The sequence below is a fragment of the Neopsephotus bourkii genome, unplaced genomic scaffold (genome assembly GCF_033783945.1).
Source record: "Neopsephotus bourkii isolate Nb327-2 ecotype Australia unplaced genomic scaffold, CSIRO-AGI_Nbou_v1 NB_335, whole genome shotgun sequence".
NCBI classification, from domain to species: Eukaryota; Metazoa; Chordata; class Aves; order Psittaciformes; family Psittacidae; genus Neopsephotus; species Neopsephotus bourkii.
The window spans coordinates 176369-202728 of record NW_026900841.1 but is presented as its reverse complement, the minus strand read 5'-3'; the positions used below and the strand labels follow the sequence as shown (position 1 = coordinate 202728).

The 26360-nt window shown below is 37.3% G+C and overlaps 1 protein-coding gene and 1 long non-coding RNA gene across 7 annotated transcripts in view; one reads left to right on the top strand and one right to left on the bottom strand.

The window, feature by feature from the left end:
* The window catches only part of LOC133209409 (uncharacterized), a 360513-nt gene that overhangs the window by 300437 nt on the left and 33716 nt on the right, over positions 1-26360 (top strand). The gene's annotated exons all lie outside the window — the stretch shown is intronic.
* The window catches only part of NCKAP1 (NCK associated protein 1), a 61100-nt gene that overhangs the window by 21921 nt on the left and 12819 nt on the right, over positions 1-26360 (bottom strand). For 2 of the 6 annotated variants that reach the window (XM_061348037.1, XM_061348039.1), the window contains 18 exons: positions 16710-16802; positions 16476-16532; positions 15346-15488; positions 15167-15257; positions 13185-13322; positions 12074-12122; positions 11441-11597; positions 10850-10906; positions 10243-10339; positions 9911-10017; positions 8727-8859; positions 6731-6812; positions 6228-6286; positions 5326-5471; positions 4692-4824; positions 2824-2943; positions 2394-2533; positions 1104-1235 (listed from right to left, as the gene is read on the bottom strand). In XM_061348037.1, the coding sequence (XP_061204021.1) occupies positions 1104-1235; positions 2394-2533; positions 2824-2943; positions 4692-4824; positions 5326-5471; positions 6228-6286; positions 6731-6812; positions 8727-8859; positions 9911-10017; positions 10243-10339; positions 10850-10906; positions 11441-11597; positions 12074-12122; positions 13185-13322; positions 15167-15257; positions 15346-15488; positions 16476-16532; positions 16710-16802 (1934 nt within the window). The remainder of the gene's footprint in view (positions 1-1103; positions 1236-2393; positions 2534-2823; positions 2944-4691; positions 4825-5325; positions 5472-6227; positions 6287-6730; positions 6813-8726; positions 8860-9910; positions 10018-10242; positions 10340-10849; positions 10907-11440; positions 11598-12073; positions 12123-13184; positions 13323-15166; positions 15258-15345; positions 15489-16475; positions 16533-16709; positions 16803-26360) is intronic. The other 4 variants (XM_061348038.1, XM_061348040.1, XM_061348041.1 and 1 more) reach the window with 2 other exon arrangements.

Below are 26360 nucleotides of genomic sequence, written 5' to 3'. Positions count from 1 at the left end.
ATACATGCCTAAAAATAGGCATCACCAAATCCTACAAAATACTCAGGACTAGGAATGAAGGATCAGGCTGTTAAACAGGTGACATGTATTTCAACGTTATTTTGTTTTACAATAGGAACTATTGCATGTGTGCGCATACAACTTAACTGTCATATGGACAGGCTGGAGAGTTGGGCAGGGAGTAACTTGATGAAATATAACAAGGGAAAGTGTAGAGTCCTGCATCTGGGCAGGAACAACCCCAGGTTCCAGTATAGGTTGGGGAACGACTTGTTAGAGAGCAGTGTAGGGGAGAGGGACCTGGGGGTCCTGGTGGACAACAGGGTGACCATGAGCCGACACTGTGCCCTTGTGGCCAAGAAGGCCAGTGGCATCCTGGGGTGTATTAGAAGGGGGGTGGTTAGTAGGTCGAGAGAGGTCCTCCTTCCCCTCTACTCTGCCCTGGTGAGACCGCATCTGGAATACTGTGTCCAGTTCTGGGCCCCTCAGTTCAAGAAGGACAGGGACCTGCTGGAGAGAGTCCAGCGCAGGGCAACTAAGATGATTAAGGGAGTGGAGCATCTCCCTTATGAGGAAAGACTGAGGGAGCTGGGTCTCTTTAGTTTGGAGAAGAGGAGATTGAGGGGTGGCCTTATTAGTGCATATAAATATATAAAGGGGGAGTGTCACGAGGATGGAGCCAGGCTCTTCTCAGTGGCAAACAATGATAGGACAAGGGGGAATGGGTGCAAACTGGAACACAAGAGGTTCCACTTAAACTTGAGAAGAAACTTCTTCTCAGTGAGGGTGACAGAACACTGGAACAGGCTGCCCAGGGAGGTTGTGGAGTCTCCTTCTCTGGAGACATTCAAAACCCGCCTGGACACGTTCCTGTGTAACCTTATCTAGGTGTTCCTGCTGCAGCAGGGGGATTGGACTAGATGATCTTTTGAAGTCCCTTCCAATCTCTAACATACTGTGATACTGTGATATAGTTGGAATTTCACTTACAAGTTTCACAATCCACCTTTAAAAACTAGTTTTATGTAGTAAGTATACAACACTTCCAACAGCAAATCAGTAAAGACTTATCTTGTATAGGAAAACTTCACAATATTTCTTACTTGGTAAAGCGGATTTCCAGGTGAGATGTTAAATATTCCCTTGGTGTAAACGTGTGTTCCCAAACCACCATGTTGGGTACGTAATTGATAGAGAAGCAGAGCTCAGAAAGTGCAGTGTGCAGTTTGTCCAGGCTTTAGGAACAGGCAACAAGAAATTAAATATTTAAAGAAACATGGAAAGTACATGCTGGATGTAGGACACCAAGAGCAGGTACAGGTGTAACTCCTCCTTTCAGTATCTTTTTCTGCTTTCAGACACTTTTCTAGCTTAATTAAAAAACAGCATTTTGGGTAAGAATGCATCCTACAGCCGCATACTGATCTGCATCACATACAGTAATGCCAGATATATATACATATTTTTCCCCTCAAAAAACAACAGTCTGCAAAGGTGTTTTTTCCTAACTGAGCTAAGCAATACAGTAATTATTGCTACTAGCTACTAAGAACGTAAAAATATCAGGGAAGGAATCTTAAGCTACAGTAAATTCTTTTCCCTCACCTTCTCCAATCTTCACAGTTCACTGATGTTTGGCTGTTGCAACTGCAGCAAAACCACTTCCTTTTCAGCAGTGTGTGTGTGCTTAGGCACTGCCAGCCACAGCACTAAATATTTATTGTTTCCTTTTCTTAGATTCCTTCCTCTTCATACTTTTATCACTCTCCCATCTGGTCCTCTGATCTCTCCTAACAATTATCTTCTACCTTTTCCTCCCCTATCATCTCTTACACCCCAAACTGTAGTAATTAATCTTTCCTCTTATCTCTTTCAGGTGTTTTTTTTTTTCTGGTTCTGTTATCAGTTTGCTGGTGTTTTCAATTCTTCTCTAGCCACTAACAAGGAAACCTCCAGCTGGCACAGGCACTGGAGCCCAAATGCATCCCAGCAGCTGAAGGCAGCGAACAGCCTTTTGGCAGCACTTCCAGCCCAAACTGTGCTTTACCTGGTTAACCTAGTTAAAGCAAGGCAGAAACCAAGACACCATCCACTCCTTGGACTCTCACAAACATTAGTATGACTACACAGGAAACCTAGCTACAGCACTGGGATCCTTTCTGCTCAGGAAAGGAAACAGCCAAGGGATAAATTCAAGAAATACACATTCCTATAGCTATTCATAACAGAATGCAGTCTCTATACAAGTAACAGAAGCATCACATACAAACTACAAAGCTGCTGTATTTCCAACTAAACTCACGCAAATACATTAAGCAAGAAGCATTCAATATGCAGAACACACATATTTTGACTTGGTATTCAAGGTGAAAGGAACTGAAGAGGCAGCTTACTTTGTCACAACCAATCTATTTTTCCTCATGCTTTCTACTCCTGGTTTCTCCCTTTCGGGTTCTCCTTTCTTTCCAGTCTGCTTTTTTGACTTTTTGTTCACTGCTTGACTGATGGTTTTGGCACAATGCTTTGGCAGCAACTAGCAAACAAAAAGAAACAGCCCCTCCAAATTAAAATCCAACTTTTCAGCAACCATGAGATAGAAAATAAGCTTATGGTACAGGTGGAGATATCATCACACAGGTAGCACATTCTTTCTTGGACTAGCAACTACACAATTCTAATACTGAAGTATTCCTCAAATCACCTATTTTATATACATGAAAACTTCCCCAGAATGGGGGCGGGGAGGGGAGGGAAGGCAAGCAGGAAGTAGAACTTCAGAAAGTTGAACAGGGAAAAATCTTAAAAGGAAACACAACCACTCACCTGATCACTCAGTGTACACTGTTCTGTACAAATGTCTGTGATAAGATTTCGAGCTTGCTTAGCCATTTCATCCAAGAACATGTTGCACAAGGAAAGACTACGATCTCCAATATGATGTCGCTGTTAAAGAAGGAAACAAAAGGAAGTCTGATGGTCAGTTTCCCATTAGTCCTGGACTAAAAATAACAGTTCACTAAATCATATAACAATGGTATGAGAAATCATAAGCTTATTAGCCCTCAATAATCTCAGCTCCAGGATTTTTAATTTATTTTTTCTTTTGAAGTAACCATAGCATTTTCGAAGTCATGGACATGGCATATTATCACTGAAAATATTCTAATTACTGTATTTTGCAAAATACTTTCTGGAAAAGGAGGCAAGTGAATTCTAAAAAGTAGGTTTTCCTGTTTAATTTTGGACCAAATCTAGTTAAACATATTCCATCCCCAAGGTTTCTGTTTAATCTCCTCTTCATTACTTTGTACCAGTACTAAATCTAGAAGAAAAAGAACATGAAAATCAAGCTGCAGAAAAAGCAGTGTCCTTCACACCACTGAAAAATAAATAAATTAATTAATTAATTAATTAAAAAAGTCAATAATGAAGCCCACCTGCATTTATTTCTGGTTTCAGTTTGTCAATGGATCTGCACAAGCACAGTCTGTGTCTCCCTAAAATCCTTCTTTCCCCACCCATGTTTGCTTTCTAACAGCCACACCACCACACACTGTACACACTACAGCAAAGATTATTTTTCAAGAATGATAATAATTACCAAGTTATACAATTCAGATATTGAATTCAAAGTTCTGCTAGCTGTGGCAGAATGTGCTTGCTGCAGCTGAATTCACAGTAACTAGTGTACAGGGGATTCTGGCTACTAATTCCTTACTGTTATTAGAATTGTTCTGAAAGACATTTCTTGTCCTGAAGGGAAGCTTTCCTGGAAACTTTTTAGAGGTTCTCTAGTATAAATAGAGTTTGCAGCTGTTTAAAGCAAAGTAAATGGAGAAAATAATGATCTAGTCATACACCGAGATGGAGTTTAACAGAAGAGGATTTAATGTTTTAGTATAAAAAGCCACATCATGCATATTACAATAGATTTTATTCATCTAATTGATATGAGCACTGCTAAGAATGAAACCACACTTTCATGAGCACTACACAAAAGTGGCGAAGTTAACTCCCAGAGTAATTCCAAAGTCAATGGACATATAGGAAATGTACTAAAGGATAAATTTCATTACAACACAAATAGAATTTTCTCAGAATTAAACTACTTCCTTTAACAAATGGTCCATTTCTTTCAGCAACACTCTGCATTTTTCCCTTTGTAGTTCTAACCAAGGAGGGTTTGCATTACCCAGGTCTTACCAAAACAAGTACTTGCATTACACCATATATCACTTGGCATTATTCTTTTTTGTTATTATTTTTTTAATCTTACTAAAGAAACACTAGAACAAGCCATACAGGACTCCCAACTTCCTATCTCCTTTTTCTATCTAGGAGTTTATAAACCACTTCAAAGCAAAAGTGCTGCTTATAACTTTCAATAGGCATATGGGATTTACTAGCATCTAAGCCTGAATGACCCACAAAAGTCATCTAACCTTTGGACCTTAGCTTAATTTCTCTTTAGAGCAAAGATAATAATGCTTACTCATTTCAGAAAAGGATTTTGAGATCAGTGGACGGAGAACCACATAAGAAAGTACTGACTTATTTTACCTCCCTTTTTACCACTCTCCTCCCTTGAATCTTATAATACTGAAACAAATACCTTCTTGCAGTGTTCAGCTCTGGTCCTCTCTACTTTCAAAAGAGATGAAAATAACTAAGACAATATATTTAAAAATTACCTCTTCTGGGCACAGCTCATGGGTACAGCTCATAAAATGAGTACAAAGCAGTGGGAATGCAATTGAGTATCTTGACTGAGATGGAAGCTCCAAACACTGCTGAAACATCTTCTCAAAAGCACGACTATAAAAACTGATCAGAAATAGACATTTAAATGGAATATATACATACTTCTGCAAACAAAGTCTGCTTCACATGCAAACATACTATTTGTATCAAATTTCTGGTTATACCAAAAGCTACATCATGCTTTTGAAGTGGTTTGTTATCTGCTTTTGCTTCTTACTTATTTTACTTTCATTTCTCTATTACCATCATATTTTTACTCAGATGGTTGCCACACAAGCACTGCAAAAAGCCTGCACATTTTGCAAAAATATATTAAAGAGCAATCTGCAAATGACCCCAGACAAATTATGTGACTGCTTGGAGAATCTCTGTGACAGTTCTTCAGAAATAACTTAGTTTGATAAAATTCATTTGATAAAATTAATTCTAATGGAAACTAGAAAGTCTCATTGATTCTCCCACTGGCTATCTTCCTACCCAAGTCTGCTATTTAAAAATGACACTTGCAAGGACAAACCAAACAATAAATAATAAAAAGCTTCTACAGTCAGATTAGTAACATACCAAAATATAGAAAGATCTGAGGTTTCGACCAACATCTCCACCAAAGAATCCACCATTTTTGTGTGGAAGATGATTGTGTTCATCATCTTTCCTAGTTCTCTATGGTCTGCAAGACCAAGTGAAGCTTTAGAAACACTCGTGTAGGCCTAGAAAGACAAGAAAAATGTTAAGATTGCATCTACAGCTGCCTTTTTTGCAAATTCCTTGTTATTGCCCAATACAAATGTTAAATACTGACTATGCTATGCATAGGACACCTGTGTACTTAAAGACTATGAATAGACTATTTTACCTTTCCACTACAGCTTAAGAAGCACAAACTGCCTTTCAGTTGAGTCTCTGAACGTCACCCGAATATGACACCAACTCACAGATAACTGTGGAACAAATTTATTGACAAAGCACAAACATGCACTTGTGAGCCCTCACTTTAACCACCAGGTTTTGAGAGGCAAGAGAACGTATATTTTGAATATATAAAAATAACATGTCTACCAAATCTTGATACAATTGCTTTACAGTCTAAACAGTACACATGCACATATCCCCTCTTTATAAAGTGGGGATACGGTTACTGCAATGCACAGGAGTGATCTCACTGAACAGCCTCTACCTTCCCCTGGCTGGACACAGCCTGTACAGTGCGCAGTCATCAGCTGCTCATCCTCAACATAGTATTTCTGAACTGTTACAAGCACCTCAAAGAATTACTTATAAAAAGCATGCAGTGCAGACAGTTACAAAATGTAGCAAATTATCTGCTTAAGTAATTGCCTGATTTTAAATAAATAGGTTCTTAGCCTGCCACCCACTTGCAGTGAGAGTAATCTAGAAGAGCAGTAATTTATTAAACATTTTAGTTTTAAGTTAGGAAAGTGTCACACATATTTACAAAGTCTTACCTGCAATCTAAACCAATCTAGTCTCATTCCTCTGAAGTCAAACACCTCTCCATCTTCAACTGCATCACGGGAAAAAAATACAGAACATACAACCTTTATAAAAACAAACTACAAACTCAGACACACTGTATCAGACCTTCTAAGAAACCCCAAAGTACTCAATAATTACTTGGGTGCTGAACCTCATGCATTTACCTACAAATTTCAGTCCAGCACAGCCATGCTAATAGGAGTCAAAACATTTAGATGAAGATGTGTGTGACATGCTTTCTAAATTAAAAGGTAGGATTGTTTCCCAATAGCATTCTTCAAAAGCTCTGCCTATATAGAACTGCCCTGGGAAAGGAACACAACAAGCAGCAGATACTGTCATGAACAAGAAACATGGGAACAAATTCAGTTTATACAAGTTATCTCCTTCTACTGGTGGCATGAGACAAAAAGAGACGAAGCTTCCCAGAGGAATCTGCTATTCTGTTACCATCTTCCAAAGCTAAACTTACCTTGTTTCACGCTTAGTGAAGTCATTGTGTTCACAAAAGAGGACATGATAATTGATTCATCCTCTGGGCACACTGAAAGATTCTAAAATAAATGGTGTTGCTATTATTATTTCAAACTTGGTTTACAAAACGATGTCAATACCCATGCCCTGTTTATCAGCTATGCTCTGAAATGTACAAAAATTTACACAAATTAATGCACAGAATATTTCAAATTGTGCTATTTAACAGCTTTCACTTTTCAACTCATTGCTTGATGACAGGAAAACTTGCTTCCAAACCAGTGTCTGCTCAAAACTGAAACATCTGTCAGCAAACATGCTCATGCACTTTTACACTGCTGTCACTTACAAACTAGACACTAAATATTTTCCTGTTACACAGCAGACAGTAAACATTTTTCTGATCTCTACAGGCACCTGATCTGTCTGCAAAGAAAACTGGCTGTGGCAGGATATAGAGGAGCCCACATCAGCATTGCTTTGCTTTCCAAAAGGCCCCCTCTCAGCAGCTTTATTACTAACCCTGACTTCAGTGACTGATACCACCTGAAAGATTTTGTCAAAGTTTGCCACTTTTACAAAATGCAACAGTTCACAAAAAACAATTTCAGCAACTAGTAATATCATATTTCTATTAAATAATACAGAAATTTCTCATAATTCCAGCTATGACCAATACTTTAATGTAAAGGCTGAAAAAAAAAAATTCAAGTTGTCACTCAATCATCTGTCTAGTCTTGTGTTTGATACATGAATTCATTACAACTAAAATTCAAGCCACCTTTTCCCCTCATTTCAGTGTGATCCTAAGGATTACCCTGTCTAAACACAGAACACTTGTGTCACTTGTAAGCTTTTAGAAGTCATTGACTAAATCCAGAAAGTAATTTCCCCAGAAATGAATGGCAAGTGTAAAAAATATTTAACTCTGTCACTCAAACATCTATTAATATGTAAGTATTAAGAGTTAGAAGAATAAAATACAAAACCACTTATTTTTGGTATTGAAAGTAAACTCAAGAATTCAGCCACATTTAGTAATTTATACAGTGATAAAAACTGGTATTTAAGCTGTTTAAATAGATTGTTTAACTGAACAGTAAAGTAATTTAGTTCCACCTTCTAGTAACTGATGGAATGCCTGAAGCGTGAAATTGATTTTTGAGCCATACAAAGCTTACAGTACACACTTGGCAAGTTTTGAGTAGCTCAGCTAGGCAGGAAATTTGGGCTCCATCTGGTGGTCGCTACATATTAAAACTAAAACAGTTGAGAAAGCCCATCAGGCTTAGTTCATCAGGCTAAGCAAGAAAAGTTTTAATGTTCCTTTAGTGACTGTACCCGTTTCATTGTCTCTAAACATACATACATACAATAGTTTGGGTTGGAAGGGACCCTAAAGATCATCCAGTTCCAACACCCTGCCAAAGGGCAGAGACACCTTCCTCTAGACAGGCCCCATTCAAACTGGTCTTGAACACTGCCAGGGATGGGGCAGCCACAGCTTCTCTGGACACGCTGTGCCAGTGCCTCAGCACCCTCACAGGGAACAATTTCTGCCTGAAATCTCATCTCAGTCTCCCCTGTTCTGTCAGGTTAAAGCCATTCCCCCTTGTCCTGTCCCTACATGACCTTGTCCAAAGCCCCTCTCCAGGTTTCTTGGAGCCCCTTTAGGCACTGGGAGCTGCCCTAAGGTCTTCCCAGACCCTTCTCTTCTCCAGGCTGAACAAGCCCAGCTCTCTCTGCTTGTCTCCAGAGCAGAGGTGCCTCAGCCCTCTGGAGTTGCTCAAGCAGGTCTGTGTCCCTCTTGTGTTATACTTACAGCAATCAAAGGTACAACTCTCATTTCCAGAATTAAACAGGAAGTTAATTTGCCATATTCCATAGTGTTCATCAAATTCTACAAACCAGAATGTGTTTCATAAAGTCATTCTGGACAAAGAAAAACCTTTAAAGTTTGCATTTGAGAACCCAAACCCACAGTCTTGTCATACCTGAACAAGCTCATTCAAGACCACTGCATCAAAGCCAGAGAGATACTGCACATAGTATCTCTGCATCACTGGTCCATATTTTCGCACATGTGCTCTGAGCTCCTCCATGTAGAATATAAGCTCAGCTATGTGTCTAGGCAAGAAAATGAGGAAAAGCTTACAAATACTAAACACCCAAAATATGAAAACCTATTTGTATCATTGGAATACTTCTCAAGAGGATTTCCTTTTATACCTTGCTTTTAAAACTATTATAATACGTAACTGCTGTATGAAAATACCTTTTAACATTGTAAAATAAGCTTTCATAGACAATTTTCTCTGCAAGGTAAAATCCACTCAATAGGAGTTAAGTTAGCAGGATACTATCACGATAATCCTCAAAGGTTTGTATAACTATTCATTTAATATTTTGAATAAGAAGTGCTTTTATAACACTCAATTTTCTTTTTTTCTTTTTTTTTTTTTTTTTTAAACCATGAGGATGGTTAAATACTTGCACAGGTTGTTTCAGAGCAGGTTTGGGACCTCCATCCAGTGAAGAAACCCCAAAGTTATTACAATCACAAATAGCCCTGTGATTGTCACTTGTTTAAATTCCTGCCATCAATACAGACATTCAGGCTGATCTTGTGTTCAATAACCTTGAGAACTCAAAGACAACCAAACAGGCCTTCTGCCTATCCACATTTGTAAGATCTCACCATCCCATTTTTCATTTTTAGCTTGTTTATGATGACACTAATGCTGTATTACATAAATCTTACCTGATTTAAAAGACAGTTTTACTACAAGAGACATTTTACAAATCAACAAATCAAGCTTTTTGACAGTTTCCTTCCCTCCACCATTGACTTGTTCAAAGCAAATATCACTGAAAACACATGATAAAGCTTTATTTTTGCTTATTCAGGGGAAAACCACATTCAACTTTTATACAATATTTTTATTTAGTAATTAAATTTTCTGCAGAGAATGAATTTTCACTGATGTGCTCCATTTTCTAATGGAATACTTTTAAGTTTTCTGGTTTGATGGGAAGATTAGTATTTCCAGGTTAGGATTTTTTTAACAGTCCCAACTCTTCCATACAGGCAACCTTCTCTGAGATTCCCTTCTCTTCAAATGCATTTTTTCTGTGAAATTATCAAAAAATTAAGGTCTCACACTAAAAATTAACATACTTATCTATGAAATCATCTGCGCTCTTCTTTGGCATATTATCTGCATGACGAAGAAGCCAAATAATTTCATCACGAGCAAAGGATAATGCCATAAATACAAAAAGTGCCTGAAAAACAGAAATTGTTCCGAAGTTTATAGATACATGCAACAGTTGGACAGCTTGTGTACATTAAGAGTCACCCAGACTCTAAACCGAAATATCTTAAAACCTAGGTAGGTTTCTCAGAGTAAAGTGCATGTCTTCCCCTGCCCCCATACACACTAAATGGCATATTATCATTGACACACAGACTATAGGATTGCATAAACACAAAACAAAAACCGCAATTACCTTGGGACCCAACAAGCCTGGCTGATCAGACAGGACAGTAGCCAGTTCTTTGAGTGCAGAACGTAAAAACTTGCGTCTCTCTCTATGCATTGAACCGCTGCATCAAAAGAGCAAACCAAGACATCATCCAATGTGCTAACAACAGAACATTTGATTTTTTCCAAACATGTAAACCCAAGCACAGGCAACTCATATCATACCAGCTTCTGAAGTTCACTATTTCAAAGGATGTAGCTCAATTAAAATTGGCACCCCCATCCCCAACATTGTATATTCCTGAAGTCTGGTTAACTTTAAAATCCAAGTTCTCTGCCCCTGCTCTGTGATGTGCATTTGACTCCACTAACGCATTTCTGTTTTAACTGCATTAAGTAGTTAGACAAAAAGAAACTGGAGAGAAAACTAAATGTATCCATCTGATAATTTGAAAAATAATCTAAAACTTTGTAAATTAAGTCGATAACATCATTAAGCAAATCCAGATTTAAAGCATCAGTACATTATATCATTTGAAAATGTACAACTAAGGACTCAAGAAATCATTCTTTATAGCTTTAAGAAAATCAACATTAAAACACAACAGAAAACTTTGTATACAGACACTTACGCATGTGAAACAGCAGCTTCTTTGCATTCCCTGATGTCATTAATACGCTTGTTGTAGCTACAAGTGAAAAACAATCCAGTACCATAGTAAGTACCAGTAGCACAAGTTAGCAAGGGCCAATTGGGATGAACTGCAATGCCACAGCAAGCAAGATACAGCAAAAAGCTCACAGGAGGCTTATTTCCCTGAACAGAGCACACTAGTAGAAGTCTCAGCTTTTTTTTCTGAGTTTTCATATATTACAGCAACACACAATTTTTCAAGCAAACAGTACATTCATTTCTCTTCACTAGATTAAGATTTGTGGACAAGAGCATTGATTTAACTTTTGCCATTTCAGACTGACTCTTCAGACTGCCTCATAACTGAGTTTTTTGTTTGTTTTTTTTTAAAGACATGACTGGTATGAAATCAGGCTCCTTAAAGTTATACATTGAAGAAACAATCAGGATATTAAGCAAAAAAAATTTGTGTGCTAACTATCCTTAAGCAGACTTTACATGAAGTCAAAGCAACATTTTCGAAACAGTTCTTCAAGGAATTTTTGATTTTTAACGGAAGTTCTGACAGGTGAAAAAGAAAAGAACATACCCTCGTATGTTTACAAACAAGTCTTCTGCAGCTTTGTGAATATGGAATACTTCATCTCTAAACAGAGCCAAACAAGAGCTGCTTTGAAGTGCAAGTTTCCAAAGGTTCAAAGCTGTAGCATCACTATTTAGGATTCCATGGCACAAAATAAATCCAACTTCAGAAGTCACATTGATGTATGTCACAAACCAGATGCACAAAGACAGTAAGAGAACAGAGATTGTTGTGTGTTTTCTCTTGAATAGTTCAAACAACTAATTAATAATCAGTTTAATGGATAACATTGTTTTATATATTAAAAAAATACCCCACACTGTTCTAGTGGAGGTATTTTTGTAATGTTTTTGTAACATTAATTACTTCATGCTAATTCTATTTGGCTATTTTCATCATTTACTAAAGCACGTACTTCTAGTGAAAGTCTGGACTAAACCAATGACAAACTTGGTTTCAGCAGCACTTGCTGAATTCTAAACTTTACTGCAGGTAAAAGTATAGTACGTATAAATGAGATTTGATCAAGCTCTCTAGAATATGAGTAAAACAGCTTTTGTACAGTACAGAAAAGTTATCTTTTCAATGTTAACTGATTTTTTAAAAAACAACCATGAGCTGTTTCAGAAGGTTACTCACAAATGATCCATTTTTCCATTGCATCCAGAGAGAGGTATTCACATGGCATCTGTTGGAAAAGCAGTAATTTGTAGCAAACCAATTATGTAAAATATATTTCACGAGAAGTACTTTTTAGAAAAAAGGGACAAATAAATCCTTAAATGCTAAGTAATCATGAAAGACTGCTGCTGATTACTAACAAGGCTCTGTTTCATCTCTTTAGAACTGAGGGTTTGAACATTAAATGAGCTTCCATACCTTGAAGTAGACAGTGAACTGACCTTGACAAATATTTAGGTTCGACAAACACTGTATTTAAGAGCAAAAGGCTTGTGAAGTATACTAATCACAACCTGACATGCATTAATGCTTGAATTCTTTCACAAAGATCGTACAAATATAGAATGATTAGGGCTGGAAAGGACCTTAAGATGATTCATATCGCAGCTGAAGCAGCAAATGCAAACAGTCAAAATTTAAAAGAATTAGTTCGATTTTCATCTGTTGGTCTACAGACATCTGAGACCCCACACAGGATCCCTTCCTTCAGGACTGCAGAAGTTAACATTGTTTCCCTTCATCATCTGATCATCAAATACTGGAAACTAAGGCATGAGCTAAAGCAACAGAAGCTTTAATTAATGCAAGAAAAACCTTTCTTCTGTATTCTCCAAAACAGCCTATTTACTTCTCTGATTAAAACCCACATAGAATCATAGGATCAACTAGGCTGGAAAAGACCTTTAAGATCAGCAAGTCCTGCCATTCCCCCAGGACTGACAAGTCCACCACTAAACCATGTCACTATAAACTGTGCTTTACTACTGCAGTGTTTCTAACACATCTATCATTTTATCCATATGGAGCTCTATAAATACCATTACACAGTACATCAATATCTGCATAAGATTAATCTTATGTTATTATCATAACAGAAGAGAATAATGAATGTTATTCAGAAGAGAATAACGGATGTTATTCTCATAACAGAAGAGAACAATGGATCTGCGTTTTGGCTTTTTGTGGTTTACAGATAAAGGTAATGAAACAGAAAATTAAAACACCCCCACATTATTTCATGGAAAACTTTGCCTAACTTTATCATACAGCACAAATTAAAAGGCCATACTGTGTCAGACTGTGCAGGATTAAGCATAGTACTGGGGGCACTGATGAGGCTCAGTAGTTGTGCATTTCTCCACTGGTCAGCTGAGAGATTTCTTCGAGGATAAACCATCTGGAGTGAAATCAGAGCATCTGAAAGGGACTAAAAGTAAGACCAATGTTGAGTTGAGATGGACATGGGAGGGCATGAGGAATCAATTAGGGACAACAAATCTGTGATACACAACTGCAAGTTGTTCATTATGTACTCAAGCATCCCAATTACTGTGTTATTCCCTTCTTTGCCACTTCATTTAGTATGTCCTTTCCTCTTTGTTAGCAAATTAGAATTATTTTGAGCAGATACGGATTACTGGAGCACCTTCACAGCAGATTAAGCTTCTTATCTGAGTTAAGTGTGGTCCTACCCCTTTTCCCTGCCTTTTGCATCAATACTGGTGCATGTCTGAGTCCTCAGGGAGCCAGGTCTAAGTGCTAAGCCAGCAGAAAAGATCACTCGGGGAGGTGAGGGATTCATCGCTGAAGCTAATTTAAAAGACTGAACAGCTGTCATGTCTTCCGCAAACTAGTCAGATGGATGAAAAGGACAACTTCAGTGTGCAGTTCCATGAGAGTGCAACCTAAGAATGCATTTCTATAGCACAGTGCCTGAAGGTATCCCTGACCCCAACTTACACCTCCAGCACAGAATAAGCCGAAAAGCAAACAAAAATGACTGAAGAATGGCTTTACAAAACATTAAGGGAATGGACTGGTTCACTATTAAACAAGAGTATAAACAAATAAAATGCTAAAAAGTAAAACAGCTTTCCTAACAGGGCAAAAGAAAAGATTAATTTCAAATGAGATCTTTAGCTGAATAAGTCTTAAGGCAGGAATCATGCAGAGGAAAGTAAAAAAAAATTCTGATTATTTAGACAAATGAGACATACTCAAAACTGTTTTGACTTCAGAGGACTGAGAGAAGTAGCTGGGAATCTCTCTGAACTTCTAGTTACTACCTTGAAAAATTTAAGGAAATTAAGAAAAAAATCTCAAGACTAGAGAAGGAAAAACAACCAGTACCTAGACTTCAAAACAGGAACAAACAAACACAAACCTTAAAATCTTTAGGCAACAACTTAGCATTTAACTTCAATTCCTGCCAAAGATTCCAAAATAAGGTGTTAGGGAATCAATTTGCAAGCATCTAGAAAATAACACCACTATTAAGTAACAGTCAGTACTGATCAAACAAATCTAGTTTCCTCTGACAGACAGAGTAGCAAGCCTGGTGGACAAACGGGAAGTGATAAGCAAGATAAGCCTTGCCAAAGTCAACAAACGGATCAGTCTCTTTTCCAAGGTATTCTCATATGAAGATACAGTGTAGATAAATCATCACAGAACTGCAGCACCACCAGCTGCATAAGAGTGCGAGCTTAAAAGCATTTGTAAAGTAAAGGCTAAAGGAATTGGGTTCATTTAACTTAATGAAGTCAACTGAGCATGATACTCAGCTAAGCTTTTGAGTGTAGGAGCTATTATTCAAGAGGAAGTGGTGATATCCAGGATCCCCAGTTCAAGGAAAGCCAAAGCAAAAGCCCTCAGGTTACAAAGCAGAAAAACACATTCATCTAGGATAGTAAACTAGCAAAAACCTGGTTTCATAGAAACATTTGCAATCTCCTTCATTTCAAGCTACAAACCAAAACAGAACATGCATGCAGGTATTCACAGATGATCCAGAACTGATTTTTAATCAATTGTTAATCCTTAGTAAATGAAATAGAACCTTACCAATGGGTCTTAACATTGCTGTGTTTCTATAGGTTCTGTTATTTAACAAGATATCAATCCCCAGCCTCAGACATCCATTATAAATAAAAATTTAAACTTTATACCTAATGGCCTTTGACAAAACAAAGGGTTATTATCTTGCTTATTTATTTTTTATCTCTGCTTCTCTCAGTTAAGGTTAAGTGCCTGTGAAAAGTTGTTACATACTTTACTGTGAGGTACAAATTCCTCCATCATTTTCTTTAAAGGATTTTCATAATCCACAATCATCTGGCCAAGGCGTGGATATTCTCTGTCACTAAAAGCAACAACAAACAATTCACTCAGGTGTAGCTGTTGCTGTTATTACTATCACTATACACATTACTTCTGTAACAGATTTTTACCTTGCTCCATGTGTCATTTCATGGGCATAGTTATACAATCCAATGATAGCCTTCCTTTCTTCAATTCGAGACAGCAATATCATCAGAGTTGTATAGGTTATAATCAAATCTAGGTAGTTCTTTGTTAAATCAAAGTTTACAGTCTAGAGAGAAAAAAACAGTGAATCATAACTCTCAAACTTTTAGAAACAAGCACAAAACTTGTTCTTTACCTTATCACTTATTTTCAGCATTTTGTAAATACAATGGACTGCCCTGGACAGGAGTTTTTTCCTGGTTGCATACAGACCTCCATATAGTCCTCATTTATTCACTCAGATCTCTAGAACTGTTTGCATTCATGAAAGCAAGCATGCACATAAATCCTTCCAGGCTTACGTGTCACAGGTTAGCTGACAGATCGTAAAACTTCTTCTGGATGCAAATGAACAGTCATAAAGTGCCTTGCCTATGAATTATATTTAAATCTGACTTGATAACATAAAAAGCTAGCATATATCCCACCAGCGTGGTAACATCATCTCATAGGATATATACTCGCTTCTCTTTCATATTATGAACTTAAGTCAGGCAAATTTGGAACAATGGCTAAAAGTAACAAGGTGACATTATACACAATAAGAAAGCTAAACCCATGAGGAAAAGGTGTTTGAGGTTTGGTGGTTTTTTGGTTTAGTGGTTTGTGTGTTTGTTTTTTTTTTTAAATGTATATAGCTGCTCTTGTATGTGTTTTAGCCAACGCCAGAAGTCACATCCTCACACAGCTTAGGTGGACACTAGTAATATTATTGCCTTGTGAGCCTCACATGGCTTAGGCATACATATGGCAGTAAACCCCCCAAATTAACTTGCAGATGCAACAAAGTGAAAATTACAGAAAGATATGTATGTCTGGTAACAGACAATGCTGTTACTAGTGTCCATAGCAGCTTGTTTCAAACAGTATTGTCTGATTTCAAGCTGTTATACAAGTTAGAAATTTAATTATTACTGTGGTTTTATTTCTCCTGCATTTATAATTAGAGATGTTTACATTAACCCAAGAAATTTAAATCCATTCAATTCTCCACATGGGGCTCTGATTTGAAGTGTTTTAAGAGACACTTGGAAGTTTAAACCCAGAAACTTACAATATCAAAGAAGACTTGGCAAGCATCAATAGTGTTCAGCAGCTCACAAACATGGTCCTTGAAAAACAAAGGAATAACCTCAGTTTAAAAAGATGTAAGTAAATCACTTTACTATGTTTAGTGATGGAGACTGATTTTTTATTTTAAGAACTGAGCTACAAGTTCAGCCATTTCACGATTAAAAAGACAGAAAACTGATGTGACAGAACAACTGCTGTATTTCTAACACCTTACCTTAAATTCCATAACATCAACAAAGGTGAAGTAGTATAACGCCAGGTTCTTCAGAATCTCCGATTTTTCTTTCTGGAGCTGAGCAAGCTGTTGCTAAAAGAGAAACATAAACATGCACACTGTTCATAGAAGACCTGGAGAAGCCTGCTGAAAAGTAATACCTGTGAAGCACAGAGTAACCACCAGGCTATGCAAAGAAGCCTTAACGTGGTTTTCTAAGGCTGAGGTTCTGTGTCTTAAATCCACACAGAGTTCTCAGAACAGTTCATTTTAACAGCTGCCAACTATGCTTAGAGGTAAAAGTCAAATTAGTACACATTAGTACCAAAGTCATACTGTTTAGCTCTGCTAGAGATGAAAATGGGTAGTTAGGAAAACAGTGTTACAATATGTAGAATTAGCCAAAGCAGAACAGTACATGAGCACAAACCAGCATGACAAGAAAAAAAAAAAAAAGAAAGAAGTGACAATGTTACTTGAGGTGGGAGAAAAGGTGGCAGGTTACAAACTTGACTACAGAAAAACATTATGCTTTCAAATTCTGAACTTACCAAAAAGAATATCCAGGCAAAGCCACGTTAAGCATGCAAAATAAAATGTAGATACAAACATAAAATACAGTAACGGTTCTTTGACCAGTTCCATATAAACACAATAATACATTCAAACAAAAGCAACAAAATAAAGAAACAAAAGAAGCAGCAAAACACTAGCATTAGACACTGGTGGATAAAATGGAAAAGGCAAACATGAATACAAAGGCATAAGAGAGTACACATGGATTGTTTTATTTTCTAAACAGACAATGAAATATGACTGAATTTCCATATTTATCAGAATGTGCTGCAGGAACCAGAGATCACTTAATCACAGTTAATAACACAGAAAGCACAGCTGTAACTCAACAGCTATTCTGTTTATCTATGTATTAGTCTCGCAGCACTGCAAGAATAGTTACTTAACTTGAAATATACAGCTACAAATTAAGTCTCTTTCCTGATACATGAACTGAGTTAAAGCAGTCATAACACTGGCAAGAAAAAGCGCTCTCCGAAAAGCAGTGAGACTTTAAATTAAAGACCAATCAAGTTAAACAGGATTTCCTTCTCAGTGAGAGAAATCAATTACAGTTAAGATTGTTTCAAACTGGTTAGCTTATTTTCATGAGACCTTAGAAGAGAATACACTTCATCTCTCACTCCTTGTAAAGCTGTGCTCTTGCTTTTATGTGAAGCACTAAAATGCCTCTAAATTAAAAAAAGACTGCCTGGATCACTACTGCATATCATACATAAGATAATTTTTGCTTATTTCCTCTGATTTGTTAAAGGTGATGATGATTTTTAGAAGCCCTGAGATTTCCATTATAGCCAAGGAAGACCAGCATACAGAGTTACAGATTAGAATGACCACATTATGAAATACTCCTGCTTACTCTTAAACCAGTACAAAGGATTTTACTTTCAACACTGACTTCAAATGCCTACCCTATATAATATTAAGTTTCCCTCATACAATCATCAGCTGTGACTTAAATGAAAAATGGGTGCACGTACACGTTTATTTTGTAACTTCTCCTGATATCCACATGCACTAGTAAATAGGATATTTGCATGTAAACTGCTGCTTTGTAAAACCTGGCTTCAAATGTTAACTGCCTTGTGCTCAGATAACAGAGCACCCAGCATCATGATGTGCTGAGCCTGGAGCTGCTCCATCTCTGCACAGCTCAGGTACACTTCCAGGTAAACTAGTGTCTACACCTGGGAGCTCCCCAAAGCAAAGAACATTTTGTACCTTCAGAGCTGCGTCAGCAGTCAACAGTTCTTAAAAAATGAACATTCATCAACTAAGATGCTTTGTTTTAATCTTCACCCTGGTCCTATAGCTTAAAGGGTTTCTTGCAGCTGGTTTGTTTTCAGAACAGTTGAGCAGAAGTAACAGTTCATTTCTGTGCAACCAACACAAGTGGGAATGGGATGAATTTGAGAAGTCATTTCACAAATTTTCAGCAGCAGACCACATGGCATTATTCAGAAATAACACTAATTCTAGTGTAGAGCAGAAGACAAAACCAGAGCTCACATTGCAACTGTGCATATGCCTTAACTTTTTTCCTACTGCAATCCTAACTCATACTAAGCAAGGTGTAATGCTGAGTAAGACTATCAGGACTGCTTCTGCTCTGGAGACAGGCTGAGATAACTGGGCTTGTTCTGCCCAAAGGAGGCTCCAGGGAGACCTTAGAGCAGCTCCCAGTGCCTGAAGGGGCTACAAGAAACCTGGAGAGAGACTTTGAACAAGGCCCTGCAGCAAGAGGACAAGGAAGAATGGGTTTAAACTCAAAGAGGGTAGATTTAGGGTAGATTTAAGGAAGAAATTCTTCCCTGCGAAAGCAGTGAGGTGCTGGCACAGGGTGCCCTGAGAGGCTGTGGCTGCCCCATGTATAGAGTTATGGTGGTCATTCTTGGGGTCCTAAGGTGTCAGTTAACTTTGATATTAATATTTTAAATAAAAGTAAACCACATCAGTTCTCATGACAAATCAGCAGGGTGCAAATAGCTCAATTCATACAGGACAGCTGTATGTGACATTTAAAAGTGCAGCTTACAGCATGTCCTGGATGTTTGTTTGCATTTTATCACTCAAGAATGTGGGTGTAGCTCTTTCCACACCTACTGCAACAAAACTTTCCATTAGTAATTTCCTAACAGCTCTTCAGAAATAGCTGGTGTTACTGAGGCTTTTTTCCTTGCAATTCATTATCAGCAAACAGTTCTGCTTCCAGCATTCAACAAAAGTTTTAAAATAGGATAGGCTGAAGAACCAACTCTTATAACATTACTAACATAAAAAAATTATTTTCCCTATAGCTAACCATGCCTTGCTGATGGGTCAAACCAAACTGTTTTAATTATTCTTAAAGAAACTGAAATACAATTATACCAAGAAGGCCAATGATATTTTTGTTGAATGAAGTGAATCAGATTTAAGACATATGAAAAGCTGTAGAAATTTCAGCGTAATAGTGCAAGATTTAAAAAAAAAAAAATAAAAATTATTTTGTCCATTAAATACCACATCTCTGATCACATATATACTATATATAAATCAGGACTTTAAATACCAGAGAGCAAAGCTGATACTTTGCTAAGCAGGTTATCTACAAGAGAAGGAACTGATTTTTACTAAGCTGTCTTGTGCCCTATCTTCTTCATATGAAGTCCTCAAAATTTTTACACAACTGGTTAGGTACACAAAGTACATTAGAAGAAGTACATTAATAGAAGCCCAAACCAAGTAAGAAAATGAAAGACAGCCTCAACTTAAAGCTTACATGAACACAATGGCTCAGAGACAAGAAAGCAATGGCTCAAAGACAAGAAAACAATGAAAATATTACCAATGTTAATCAACACTTATTATGAATGTTCACGAAAAGTATGAAATAACTAGAACTGGTTGTTCAGAGGATTTTAATGTGTGAAAAACCAGATGATAACTGCAGCTCTGTGTAACTATTTTATCAAAATTATTAGACTGGTAGCAGTAGTATGTGAACAAATATCTTATTTCATGGTCCAGGAACAGGCTGTAGGTATAGGAATTTTCTCCTTGTACTACTGTGGTTTTTTTTTTCCAGCAAGTATATATTTATTAAACACTTGCATCTGATTTCTACAAACCAACACCATATATATCACCATGTCCTCCAAGAAGACACCATCAACCCCATCTTACTAGCTGTAACACAAGACCCCAAAAGCAATATTACAAACTGACTCTTAAAATTCTGGGAACAGGGGTAAATAATCACTGCCAAGTATTCTTACTCTCATTTATTATCCTCACTGTGCTTGCCACCTGTAGATTCTTCAGATGAAGATTATTTAAGTTCAACTCATTTGAACAAAGTTCTGTGTCTACAAATCCACAGCAGAACAACAGGGAGAGAGAGATGGATCTAATCGAATAAAGAGAATTAGGTTGAAATTCAGTAAAGTAACTGTACAACGATGCCCTTGGTTTCTTATTTCCAATTAAAAGCAGCTTCTGAAGTGACATGCTGCATATGAAAAGATGTAATAGAATATTTAACATGTTTACTAACTGCTGTATTTCTACAGCACGACCTACTTTTGGTTTGTTTTCAGGTTTCCAGCACTAAGTTCACTATTCTGAAAAGGAAATAGCACTCGGGTCTCTCCACAACTGTTCCTGGGGTGGTCCAGGTTATTCATCATGGCAGACAACTGGAGCGCTAATCGATCTGTCAATCATAAGCAACAGCTCTTCCATTCTCTTTCTTTTACATAACTCATACAGCAATTCCTACATTAGGCTCATCACACATGATCATATCATACAAGCTTTGGTCACAGGTCTTGACATCTTCCAGGCAACTATTCAGAGATTGAAAGTCTCATCTGCGCTACTCTATAGATAAACATGTTTTGGACATACTTCTGTAGCTGCCTGCATTCTTACACTTCTGCCAGGAAATCATGAAAGAACTATTCATTTAAAATGCACAAAAACTAACTTTGGAATGCCATCTCAGAAAGATTGCTTAACTAAAACACTGTTCAGGTATTAATGAGCAGGGTTTGTTTCTTTTTTTTTTTTATGGCCTAAGCTGTCAATCATCAAATCAAAAAGTCTTAATGGATGCAGCAAAGGGGTTAAGTATTACACACATTTATTCCTTTGCAGGTATTGTTTATCCTATTAAGCAACAAGAATGAGTACATGATTGGTATGCCTTGGCAAGTGATTCACATGGGCTGATCCGATTTATAGAGGTGTACTACAATGATTTTTTACAAATAATGATGAAAATTAAATGGCATTTGGATGCTACTCCATCTCGCATTCATACACAATCATGGGTTAAGCCATGACATAAACATCACTTCTGACAGCATTTAGGATTTTGAAAAAAATGTAAGTTACATTAATTACTCATAGGTTACATTATGAGTTTTGTTTGGCAAAACATTTTAAAGAAGTTTCATGGTTTCACATTACCATTTGGAATCACAGTGAAAAAATGCTCACTTTCAAATGACTTCAGGCTGAAAAATTTTACCTACTATTCTCTGATTATATAACAGTGTAAGTCATTTTAGTCTGCAAAGTCATTCTTATGCAATTACTGAAGACATACTTGCTACTGCATAGGAAATCGAAACAGCAAGTGTGGTTGTATGCGGACACGGCATTAGCAGAGCAATTTAAATTATGAGTGACTTTTTAGTAAAAATGCTGTTAAAAATTTATTTATTGCAGATATCTTGCGGTTTCTTCTCAGGCACAACTGCTTGTACAAAGCTGAACAGGGACTAATTTCTCATCAGATGGCTTTACTTATGTAGGGGGTTAACTCCCATAACCTAAATCGATGCCCTAGTAAGTTTTGGAAAAATCAATCTCATTTGTGGTTCCTTCAGCACTGCAAATTCCTTGAGCAGTAGCAGAGTTGAATAGGCAGCTGCGCACAAAAAGCATGGCATACTCTTACCTGACCAGGAGTTTAGTCTTAGTGGCCAGAAGGCCAGTTTGTTTTATGGCAGATTACAGGTTTTTATTGCTTAAGCAAGCAGTAAGTTATCTGAAAAATCAAGTCTCCCATACAAGAAACCTAGCACTCTAGAAATCTGGAGAAAAATATTAACAGTTCACTGATTTGGGGGATTTAAGTGACTTGAGTCACTCTTGAGAAACCAGCTACCACAGTAGTAATGACCACAAAATTTCCTCAAAAATAAAACGATCATATCCTAATGAAAAAGTTTTACCAATACATGAGGCAGAAGAGCCAAGACTCCAATGTTATTTTTCCTCTGAAGAGAATTTTCTCTGGAGAAAATTTCTGTATCTTTACAAACACTGAGCAAATTCCAGTATTAAAAGCTTCATTAGAAACAAGCAAAGGAAGAGCATTTTCCTTAAGGCACTGGACCCCTTGCAGGGGCTGAAAGGAATACTTTGGAAAGTAAGTTACTTGTATTTAGTTGAGTGCTTTGAAAAAGAATAATTACTGCAAGCACCTATCACAAAAACAAGATTGGTTATAAAGTGTGCATTTCAGACATTTTATTATAAAAGAAAGTGTGTAATAAAAGCATGTTTAATGTCTTCTGATAAGCTTTGGCCAAGGAGGTCCAGCTACTCTGTGCCCACAATGCCTCTCCCACATTCAGCTCACTTGCTATGCAACCAGCTCACTGTGAAAGACACAGTAAGCAGACCAGGCATACATGCTGGCATCTTAAAGGAAAAAGCTAACACTCCCATGAAGTAAAAATGTAAAAGTGAACTTATTCATACCTACAGATATAACCCAGGGAGGCTGGAGACACCTGCACTGCTTCTATATACTTTACTCCCATATGATCTTACTTCCAGTCCCCATTGACACAATATAGCAGAAAAATGTTGCAGTTAAATAGGTAACTAAACCCTCAAAATATTAACTCGTAAGAGACTGAATGTGTAGTCAATGCATTAACACAAAAGTACTGGGAAGAGAGCTACAAGAAAGAAGATGAAGATTAGTAGTATCTGGAAAACAGAGATATTTCTCCCACTAAGCACCGACTTAGAAACTTCTGAGTGACATTTCACTGGTCTGCTTACCACCAAGCAATGACTAAGCCTCAACCTCTCCAAGAGACATTTAAAAATATAGCAAGTTTTCCTACAGGAAAATTGCTGAGGAGCATTCTGAGTGAAAGAAAAACATATGTTCAAGAAAGAAGGCAGATATTCTCACTACTTCCCATCTGTGGTGTTTTAGAAACACAAAGACACAGAGCTTGACCTATGCATGCAGCAGATTTTCAAGACCCTACCCACTATCAACAGACAATCTACTACTTTTCTCTCAGCATCTCCAATGCCCCATTGTGAAGTATTATTCTGGTTTTGCAATGGCATTAAACAGTTGGATTGACTAAGAAGAGACAACCTTTTAGCTTTTTTTTTTTTTTTTTTTTTTTTGAGTTTGGTATGTGCTGTTTGTATTTCTGTGGTGAGAACCTTGCCTGTATGGCTTAAAGGAGGATGAGGTCTAAAAGTCCTTCAGAAAAATCAGGTTGCTTCCACATCCCTTACTTTGGAACTTTACTTCTGAAGACAGTGAAGGAAACTCAGTAAAAGTGTTACCCTGAGTCAATACTAGCACAATCAGCTCACTGATACGAACAAGAACAAAGTCACTATAAAGCTTTTTGGAAGGCTTTTCTAGCTTGGAAGGCTTTTCAAAACAAAGCTTTAGTCAATTTAGAATAATTATAAATACTAAGGTTTCCCAGACACTGAAGATGGGAACTGTATAATAATAAAAAGTTATCTTTTCCAAATAGGACTTTAAAATGGTTTCTCGCTTTGTCAATCCTTCCATTATTTTTCTATACATACATACCATGCCCTCTGCAAGTTATTTCATACACTATTAAGCAATATTGTATTGCTGGCCAACATTGTTAACAGTTGATTTAAGAGCTCAGTCATCAAACTGCACATTTTCAAGGTTATATGGTACATAATGGTGACTGGAGAAGAAAGGGCAAGTATAAGATCACATGGACTGCTCTCAGACAATAGGCGAGTTATGAACTGATGAGGTCCAGAGTTATCTATGATCAACTCTTTGGAAAATTACCTACTCCATATTATTTTTCAGCCTCATCAACAAGGATTCATCAGACACATCACTGCTTGAACTGCTCATAAACTTGAACTCTTGGTACAATTTTGAAGCTCAGCGGTTGTCAGACACTGCTCTAGTTTGACTCAGTATGACAAATTCTGAAGTAGGAACAGAAAACCAGGAGCTGTATTTTTTTGTGAATAAAGATGTAAAAGCTATCAATAGCAAACATCACAAAATCACTTGTCTTAAAGGAATAAAAATGCAGGCTTTTCAAGATAACTGATTACAGAAAACACTGCTCATACTCTTTGATAAAACGTTATTCACCTCTGAGACAAAACACTGTTTTTTTCTCAGGTATGGGCATTTACAAACAGCTAAAAGTGGGTTAAAATTAAACATCAAAAAAGCAGGCACAGGCTATTCTCTAACTGAATGCAGGCTTGTTTGGCAACATCACCTATGGACATGTCAATAGGTCCTACTAACTGCATAAATGCACAATGCTAAGCAATGATGACTGCTGCAATTGAATGCAGGAAAGCCAAAACCTCACAGAAAGGCTGTCCTGGAATTTTCACTGCAAGGAGGAAACAGGTTATGATTTCTCAACAACTTCCCCATCTGTAGTCTTCCATAACAGTTCATTAATTGATGTGCTCCTGTCCCAGTAAGCTTCTTGTCCTCGTAAGTCTCTGTTCCACTGTTTACTTACTGAAGCAACTCCTTGGTGTGCCCTAATACATGGGAGAGCTGGCTGTTTGCAAGTGGTAGGAGGAAGACAAGGGAAGGGCAAGGAGAGGAACATCTTCCTGACCAGAAGCTAGATGTTTACACCTTCTTGAAGCTAAGGTTTACAAACAAAAAAATCAATCTGATGTCAAACTAGAACTTTCTCTGCACATATCACTTGTCTCATTAGGAATATGTTCTGGGTAAAGGTTTCTTTTGGGAAACACAACTAAGACAAGCGAACTGCCACCAGCTCTCACTGCATGGAGGGAAACCCCAGCTGCTTATTGCTAGAACTCAAAATCCCTACTTTAAGCTGTGATCACACATGAGGACGGTAGGCTTTCGATAACTTTGATAAACGCAAGCCTGGCTGGTTCATGGTAAATAAACACAAAGGAATGACAAAACATTATGAGCATGTCCTATTTTAGCAACTGTGACTGTCAAAATGTGTTAAGTTAGCTTTGAGCTTTTCCATAAACTTCACAGTACCAAATCCTTAAGTATGTCATTAGTTGAGCTCTAAGTTCATAATCAACAACGAAAACACATATAGAGCATACATGCAACTGCATTAAATAAATTCTATGTCCATAATTTTTTAGTAATAGATCTGCCACTGAAGCTTACAGAATGTAAGCTTCTCTAGAAGCATTTACCAAACGCTATTTAAAGACTATTTTTACATAAATTTTACAAAGAATTTGCCATCTTTGTTTACTAACACAATCAAATTCAATACAAAGATGGGCAACATCAAACATGTACCAGTTTTAAAGTGAGAAAGCACATTGTTACTGAAACTGTTTCCTCCATAAGGGAAGGTTTTTCTCTTCTTTTTCCCCCCCCACTGGCATGACTGAAGACATTGCATAAAATTCTAGTTGGTATTGTAAAATAAACTAATTATTCCAGCTACCATTCCATAGAAACCTGAATGCTTAAAGCATGCCTAAACCTCTCAAGCAGACATGCAAGTAGCTGCATGCAGGGGACATGCAAATCCAACACCTACCTCCACTTTCCACCTTTGGAAAAAAATGTAAGCAGGTAAAACAAAGATCTTTCCCTTGACTTCCAAATTGAAATAGAGAAATAAGCATGTATCACCTGCCAAAATGCCTGCCTGTAATCCAGTAATTGCCTCTAAAGGGTACATGTCAAATTCAGCAATACTGAATACCTCAGAAGGTGAAAAATAATTTCCTATTGCAACTGAACTTGCTACACCTGAAGAAGAAACAATTGTGTTCCTGTAT